General features: G+C 28.6%; 1 protein-coding gene across 1 annotated transcript; it reads left to right on the top strand.

Moving 5' to 3' along the window:
* Positions 1 to 3062: 3062 nt before the first annotated feature.
* On the top strand, positions 3063 to 7245 carry LOC131671364 (general odorant-binding protein 19a-like). The gene is made up of 11 exons (XM_058947725.1): positions 3063 to 3154; positions 3315 to 3393; positions 3456 to 3547; positions 3609 to 3723; positions 3792 to 3856; positions 4602 to 4676; positions 5554 to 5632; positions 5951 to 6039; positions 6107 to 6218; positions 6298 to 6368; positions 6508 to 7245. The coding sequence occupies exons 1-11, from the start codon at positions 3089 to 3091 to the stop codon at positions 6523 to 6525; spliced, it is 861 nt and encodes a 286-aa protein (XP_058803708.1). The 5' UTR covers positions 3063 to 3088; the 3' UTR covers positions 6526 to 7245.
* The last annotated feature ends 2023 nt before the right edge of the window (positions 7246 to 9268 follow it).

Raw genomic sequence — 9268 nt, 5'->3', positions numbered from 1 at the left:
TGGTTTGAGAACTTATATTACGTTTTTATTGTATTTATCAAACGTTTTTAATGATTTTTCAAAAGAAAACTTCGGATGATAAAAACTTAAAACTTTACTAATAACATTTTATAGTCATGAGTAACAACGAACTGCATATTCATTTACCAAGAAATGATATCGTCGGTTATATCATATCAAATCATGGGAATATTTAATGTATTTCAAATTTTCGTATTTTCAATTTCGCCAATAAAATAAATATGAAAAAAAAATAAAAAATTTGAGCACGCTCTAGACATATCACTAATAATAATATTAGATGCGTGAAAATGTGGTTATTCGTGATACTTATTAGAATATAGTACGAAACAAAAGACTTCAAAAAAATGTTGCATTCAAAATGTATAATTTCATAATATATAATAAAAGTTATAATAATTATTTCATGTTCAATTTTATCATTTTATAATACAGCTTTTAAAATATTCATACAGAAAGGGATAATCGTTGCTTTTATTATCATATTATATAAATTCAATTGTCAATCACTAATTAACTATAGTACCATTGCTTTTTAATGGTGTTGAAGTTGAATCAAACTGAAACTGTATAAGTATCACGAGATACGTTGTTATAGAACTGAATATCTATAATAACAATAAATCATTAAATAAATGTCATGAATAGTCATAATCCAATACTCACTGACTGCACAAAGCTACTATCCAATGAAAAAAATCCCCATGCCGTAAATTGTATCTTCACGTGAAGTAAATACGTTGAGAATTCTCTGAGCTGTAAAATATTTATTTGAATAAATAATATATTTCTTATTTGGAATACCAATGAATAAAATAATCCACACAACATGCTTTAGAATAATTATGAAAAGGGTTATACCTCTTTCAATATTTCACCATTCAAAGTATTCCGAATTAGTTGATGAACTATAATACCAGTTCTATCTATCTAGAATGTACAGTTTTATATAGTATTTACTTACATAAATTTATAAATTATTCTTTTATCGTGGATAAACTACTCTGCATTGAATCCTGATTATAAAGATATTTGATAGTTATATAAAATGATGATGATCAACTTGACATTATCAATAATATTTTACAATAATATTGAAATAACTACGATTCAAAAAGATAATAATTAAGAATAATAATAATATAAATAATATTTTATAATTACATAAAAAAATAAAACGGAGATGAGCGAAAAACGATGTCGTTTTAAGAATTAAGTACTTATATATTAAATAAAAACATCATTTGTGACTTACTTCTTGTGTAATTATCGTAACATATCGCGACAGTATAATAAATGAAGATGTAAAACAGATAAGCCATAGAAATATATGGACGTACTCTATTTGAGATACAATGAGTCTTCTTTCGATCACAAGATCAACCATGAAATATGCAAATACCACCATGCAGACAAATATGTAGGCGATACTGCATAAAATAGTTATTCCATAGAACCTTGTTACTTCTTGACATATTTCAGTAGTAGAATAATGCAAGTCACGTACCGATGACAATAATTGCAACTGTTTAATGTTTACTAAAATATTGTTTTTGGATTTTCTGCTCTTCCAGTCAGATGTAGAAGCTTTCACTAAATCCGCTAACGCACTGTTTAATTTTTCAAATACATCCAATAGAATTTTTACAACTAAAGTATATTGCAAGACTAGCCAGGTAATTACAAAGTTCCGAGAAGCACTACTTATTAGAAATACCAAATTGCTATAATATAGGATGCCGCTGACAAACAATGTCACGAATATGAAAATATGAAAAGTTAAAAGTAATGCAATGAACACAACCGTTGATTTCTTCGCCGGTCTATTATTCAACTGGTTTGCGACCGACATTGTTCTATAGATTTGATCCATAAGTTCTATAGAAGTCTTTTGGTACCAACAATAGTATGTCAGTATTAAAAGTGAAACCAAACTGCCATAGAGAATTTCAAAAAAGTCTATGATATGAAACAATGACAGGGTTTTATTGTATCTCGTTGTGTATAACGTATTTACAGTCCAACAGTTTATGATAATGACGATCAAAATAAAAATCAAATTGTAGCCTATTGCTAATGGCGATCTCACAAAAATAGGCTTTTCGAAGCTTCCGTGCGTCTGTTTCGTATCCATAAAAAAAGTTACAAGTCCAAAAATATTGAACAGATAGAGTAACAGTTTTAGCGATGTCGGATGACTTGTATCAAACATACTTTTATTCCTGAAGCAATTGTAGTTTTGCTTCATCTCAATGGGCTGAAACTTTAATAATTTTTGTGTTGAATCGCGGTCGTGGAAGAGCGCTATTCGCTTCTTGCTCTACTTTTCGCAGATCGATTCCGTATAGCCAGTAATAATGACAAGTGAAAAATATTACTTAAGCTTATCATAACATGTATCTGTCAACGGCCAGAACTGAGTAATAACTTGTGAATATCGAATAGGCCAAGCTCAAAAGCTTATTGTACAGATGAATTGTTTTTCTTGAATCGTCATTATTTCAATTCTATTGTAATATGTTATTAACTGTTGATAGTATCAAGTTAGATTTGAAATCATAAGAATGCTCTTTAACTGATTGCCTTAACATAATGTTCGTTTTTGCTATCAAACTTTTTTTTTGTATTTAACATCAATGTAATAATAGGACTTACTGAATATGTTAACAAACTTTTCAGTCGTTTTCATTGTATCTATAACAAAGAACTTGGTTTTCAATGTATTTTAGTTTCATATTTAGCATTAATATGACAACAAGAATTATCCAGATTAATGTATAATTATAAAGATCTATAGAAATATGTAATAATTAATATGCCATTTGTTTGTAAAGTAAAATTTGCACTACGTACATCAATACATTGCAAGTTTAATCTCTTTCAATGTGTATAATTAGACCTTTCATTGTGTTCTCGATAATAAAGAGGCATAATTAACAGAAATTGTAGATTTTTTATGTGGATGAGGTAGCTTAATTTCATATATAAATAGAGGAGTCGGGACAAATCGAAATTTAATTACGAACGGAAAGTTAATCGCGAACGACGTGTTTTTCTTCAGCTCAACATGAAAATTCAAGTGATACTTTGTCCGATAGCAATATCTTTTGCTTTTATGGATCATACTTATGCTGTAAGTACTAATTTTTAGCTAATATCTTGAAATCTATAAGGCTTTGGTTAATAGCAATATGATTTTAAATTAATGGTTCAATTTGATCTAGCAGTGAATAAACCTACAATGATCAATTTGTTTCGAATTTTGAAAAGTATGCATGTATTTTCTTTAATAGGGCGTGACCAGAGCACAGATGGAAAATTTGGCTAACGGTATCCGAAAGGGATGTGCAAAGAAAGTAGGCGCTGATCTAGGTAAAAACATAGAAAAATGTCTAGATAGCATTGAAATATAGTGAAAATTGAATGGTTTGCAGCTTTGGTCGAAGGAATACGAAATGGACAATTCCTGGAAGGGAATACTGCATTAAAATGCTATACGAAATGCGTAATGATTATGATGAAAACTGTAAGTACATAGTGCAGTTTGAATTATGGAAATATGAGAACGTTGATCGTTTTTGCTTTAGCTTAGAGGCAACAGGGGAGATCTCAATGTCTTAAAGAAACAAATAAAAGCAATGGCATCAGAGGACGTTGCCGACAAACTTATTTCCGCTGCATCACAATGTTATTCCGAAATCGGTAAACATAAAAAAATTTATTTGACCATATCCAATTTGCAGGCAATTTATTCCTTTTAAATTTTATAGCAATTATGACTGATCTTTGCGAGTACACGTGGAGGTATACAATTTGCACCTACAAGAAAGATCCAGTGAACTTCTTTTTTCCATGAAGAAGTTTATTTTTAATCTAAAAGCAGATATGAAGTAAAATATTGTTGTATTGAAATGGTAATTTATGTTTATAAATTGAAATGAATTTAATGATTTTATGAAATTGATCTACATTTTTGCTTTTTTTTATAAATACTGTAGCACATATTTTATTAATTTGAAAAGCATTAAAATTATTTTACGTAATTGAACCCCTAACCATCAATGCAGTTTTCCAAAAATTCAATTTCTTCTTATAAACATCGCTTTATATTACTAATTGTTACAACTGTTACAACTATAAGATTCGTGCTGGTAAAGATTCTTAATTAGACTATTTTTTACTTTTTGTATTTACATGCTTTATTCTGAAGTCGATAAATGAAAACTTCAATGTTGAAATAAATGACTTTTAATAAAATAATTCAAATGTTAATACTCCTGTTATAAATTGTGCTTTAAATGCATGATGCAAAAAAAGGTAATCTAATTACAAAGACATTTAAAATAACTTATACTACTTTTACGATATCACATTACAGGATGTACGATATTTTCTGAATGACGGAGTGCAAAGTATGCCATTAGACAATTGACAAGATTGATACCTGCATATGTTAATAAGTGCTACTTGGTGAAATGTCTTCTATTATAAAAGACGAAAAAACGATTGAGACAATGTTTCTCAAGAAGTAGACATAGTACGAAGTAAATGTATAAAAAACTTGAAAGTGTATTGTAAAGGAAAATAAAATGAAATTGCTCTTTCGAATAGCGACTTTTAGCCTGATTTTACTGGTTCTTGAGACTGCCAATGCTGTAAGTATGATTGGACTTTAAATAGATTATTTGAGGAACATCTATTTTTTTGTTTCAAATATTTTCACGTCGTGGGTAGTTTGCCTTTGTTTAATTATTATTTAATTATTTGAAAAAATCATACGTACAATAAAGTCTTTCAAGTGTGTCATTAGAATACTGCATTTTTATAAATTTTAAGAATATCGTTGTACATAGTTAATGCATGGAACAGGTGAGTCAGAATTAAATTTATTATATAGAATTATATATATAAAAAACCCTCGTTGCTTTCGGATTTTTCAGTAAACTAATCTTCGAATTAACAATAGTTTATCGACATCATTTGTTGTCATAGTGGTGTACAGCCAAGTGGGCTAGCTTTTTATCATAGAAAATTTTCAATCGTGCAATATTCAAATTGTATCATTTTCGATATTTTTTTATCCATCACATAAATTTGATACTATTGCCATAAAATTAATTATTTTAAACTACTAAAGTGCAAACATATCCTTTATGGTATAAAAGTAGTTGAAACATAATAATAACTAATATTGTCACTTGGATTATTATACATAAGACGTGTATAAATGGATGTAAATTAGCTAATATAATCATGTTTTTCAGAATTATAACGAAAATAATTAAATTTTTCTTTGTTTTACTTTATTTTTCCTAGTTTTACTTGTCTATTTTGCCCAAAAACATTTTTTTTCCCCAGGTCAAAAATTTTTGTATATACAATTTTTAAGCATACTTTGACTTAATTTTTATTAAATTTTGATTTGCTTTCGTTGAAAGGAATGGCAGATCTTGCTTTCTTACTTCGCTTTCCCACCTCTTCCCCTACATGTTAAAACATATTTTTAAGCTGTAATTATATGTTATTTTTAAGAAAATGACTATGGACCAAATAAGAAATACCTTAAGACCCTTCAAAACTTCGTGTCTGAAAAAAACTGGAGTAGATTTTGGTAAGTTGAAATCTATATATTTTGGGCTACTTTTAATATTTTATTTTTTATTACTAGGCGTTACAACTTTTCCATATAAGAGTAACTTGGTATTGTTATGTCTAATTCAAATAGTATATTAATCAAAATCTTGAATAAACATATAAAATTAAAATAGTGAAGTATTTTTAAACAGTTTCAAATTGTTTCAAATAAAATACATTAACTGTTTTTCTTACTAAAAAAGAGATAATGGTAGACTTCTAATTTATATCAATTTTTTTTCTTATTATACATAAACAAAAGCCCATATTAGAAATTAAATATTTGTATTCTTAGACTTGGTAGAAGGAACCAAACTTGGTAATTTTCCGGAAGAACGATCTCTAATGTGTTTCTGTAAATGTGTTATGCAAATGATGAAAGTGGTAAATATCTGTAGTTTACTGGATTTTGCAAATTTGAAATAACTAACAAATACAATTGTGATTTTAGGCAAAAAATGGCGAAATTTTGATAAATGCAATGATGCAACAAGTAGATTTAATGATGCCCGATGAGTATGTTGATGAAATGAAATCAATAATTACGAACTGCGGAAACGAAGGTAACATAATTTTAAAAGTTTTTGAAAATATTATCTACCCGTATGTTTCAATTATTAAATTTAATTCGATTTATTTTAGCCTCTACAAAAGAGGATGCATGTGAATCCAGCTTTGTGTTTGTCCGATGTTTTTATCGATCTAACAGTAATGTAAGTAATTGTTAACTTGTAATGTACAAATGCGCAAATTATTTATAAAGTTTATCATATGCGTTAACATTTTCATTTGAAGTAAAGAGTTCATTTGATATTTTATTATAATTTTTAAATTATCTATATTTATTTTCAGCTCTACTTTTTTCCGTGATCATTGCAACTGTAATCGACCTACAACTTGTTCATCTATGATCTATCTAACTATTTCAATTTCATGCAATATACTTTTTACATAAAGTTTGAACATTTTTTTATAAGTAATTGTATATCCTATTAGGGTTGTATAAAATCAAATTTTTTAATAAGAATTAAAGCGAAAATATCTAACCATTATTTCATTAAAATTTCTAGATTTATTATTCATATTCGTATTGATTTGTCAAATTGGTTTATATTACAGATTAACAAAAAATTACGTTTAATAAAAAAATAAAAATTAAAGATATAATTAAGTCATGCATGAAAAAAGGATTATACGGATATCTCTTATAATTAATGTAAAAAATGCTGCCAGCTGATATATTGAATTGAAATGTAAAGAAAGTGATAAGTTTGTGTAACACATATTTGAAATTTTTTAAATTATAGCTAGAAAAATGAAAGTTTATTTCGACGACTTTTCTGAGATAAAATGGTTTCACGACGATATCTTTATTTATAATGTTATTTATATGTGTACAATGTAATTTATAATTTTCACTGTTTAATATTGACTCTAGCATCAATAGAATATTATAGCAGAGTGAACATAAACATAGCTGTTAAGGTTTTCTGCTCATACTTGTAATTAAAACAGAATATACTAGATTAAGTGAACGAAAATAAGCAAAGCTGATGTTTATTAAAAAAATTCTTGTTGAAAAAGTGAAAATATTTTTTTAATATTATGAAACAATTAACGTTTTCTTACTTTGCTCATATTTGTACGATAGATCCGAAGGTTGCCGAAGTATTTGCTTTAAAAAAAGAGCTATTTTTATTTAATTGTCAATAAAATTGAAGAAATTAATATATTTACTTGAGAATGGATAGATCAAAATAGATGCGATATCAAGCTATAGACGTGGTCGAAACAATTTGGAATCTACAGGATCACAATTCAAGGTCAGAGAGAAAAAGAGAGACGGCGAAAATTTGCCTCGAACATCAAACCAAAATATTACGAATGATATGTTGATGAATATATATATTTCTTATATAATACACGCGGACATTATGCAACACTGATAAAAATTAAACAGGGCTTAACAAGTAAATCACACAATTTGCATAGGAGTCCTTAAAGTGTAAGTCCCCTCAATAAACGTCCAAAAATCGATGTTTTTAACATTAGTTCACCTGAAATTGTATATAAAGTTTGTGCGAAAAAAAATGAGTCGCCAGTAATTAAGTCAAATTATCGTCGGCAGCATTGTCATTGTTCTCAAATGATATCCTAACAATAACAAAATGTTAATTTTTGTTGTTTATCCGGTAAGTTACAGCGAAATTCAACGGCGACTTATCCGAGGATATCGAGGTATGTTAAAATTATCGTTTTGAATATTAATTTATTAATTTATTTATTAATATTAATTTATTCTTAAAAGACAATTGATAATTTGTAAACACAAACATATATGTTACCTTGACAACGCAAGTACGTTTTTTTATTTTTTAAACAAATCTAAAAGTTAGTTTAATAATAAAAACGTCAAAGCAATAACTCATCGTCATGTTATTCTAATATATAAAAACTATTTTAAAACTTATATCTGAGGTTTCGAGTACTTATTGTATTAAGGTAAACTTTAATAATTGGGAGTGGCAGAAAGATGTGCACGCTGATAGTTGCTGAGTGTTTGGCTGGTGTGCATGAGAGCGCGCGCGTATGCGTGAAAGAAAGAGAGAGGGGGAAAGCGAGAGTGACAGACTAACGTACGTTTCACTGAACATTTTTTCCTTTTTTCTATAATAGCTAGTGGAAGGAATGTTTTTTTTAAGTTACGATTATAGAATTTCTCTTGAGGTAGTTGGAAAGTTGATTGACGAACAATGTGTTGTAAGCGTTAAAACTTACATTTTATAGCGAAAACATTTTAGCTGTGTAGTAATTTGGAATTTAATTTTTGAGCGGCTTTTACAACAACTAAATCGTTAACTTTTCAAGTCTGCCTCTTCTAGTAAATGCTTATTGCTATTACTTTCTTGGGCTTATACAATACGGAATCGCAAAGAAGGATTCTATTTTTAAAGAATTGACCGTAAAACTTTTTTTCTCCATAACTTATATAATTCGCTTTTCATAGATAAAAACTCTTGTAAATTTATTGAACAGTAGAATATCAAACCTAACGTAAAAAAACTTAGGGTAAGAGGTTTGATTATGGACGACTGCGTTTCTTTTTTCTGTTAACAGAAAGCAGGTGAAGTTTTTCTGACAAATGTCATTTACATATTATGGAGGCACGTTATACCAAATATAAAAGTAACTTGCGCATAGTAGTTTCATATGAATCATCTACCATACTTTGACGATTTTGCAGAAAAATAACTGCAAAAATGTTTGTTGTCGATAAATCGACTAAAAAGCAAATTTCCAACTATCTTTTAAGATTTCCAAGCATATAAAAAAAAATTTGTGAAAATCCGGCCAGCGGAAAAGTTGTACCGACTGGTACACACAGAGATTGTCACGAACAGACTTCATAAAAATTAGTACATTATATGCACCAAGGGAGCATATAACAGTGGTCACTGCACTCCCATGGTGCGTGTACACCCCCCCCCCCCCCCCCCCCCCACCATACTCTACCTTGGGCGGTAAAGCCAACCATGAGATAGGTCCATGTGTCTTCATGGCTTAAACCATTGGCTGACCATGGATGCAGAACGTCCTGCTAGCATCTATGATG

The sequence above is a fragment of the Phymastichus coffea genome, unplaced genomic scaffold (genome assembly GCF_024137745.1).
Source record: "Phymastichus coffea isolate CEN01 unplaced genomic scaffold, Cenicafe_Pcof_1.1 PCOF00124, whole genome shotgun sequence".
Classification (NCBI taxonomy): Eukaryota; Metazoa; Arthropoda; class Insecta; order Hymenoptera; family Eulophidae; genus Phymastichus; species Phymastichus coffea.
This window is presented reverse-complemented; position numbering and strand designations above follow the sequence as displayed.

Bases quoted from the DNA above. Each gene is read 5' to 3' on its own strand.
- LOC131671364 (XM_058947725.1), top strand. From the start codon at position 3,089: ATGAAAATTCAAGTGATACTTTGTCCGATAGCAATATCTTTTGCTTTT. The intron at 3,155-3,314 runs GTAAGTACTAAT...TTTCTTTAATAG, and splicing joins TTATGGATCATACTTATGCT to GGCGTGACCAGAGCACAGAT. The intron at 3,394-3,455 runs GTAAAAACATAG...AATGGTTTGCAG, and splicing joins GAAAGTAGGCGCTGATCTAG to CTTTGGTCGAAGGAATACGA.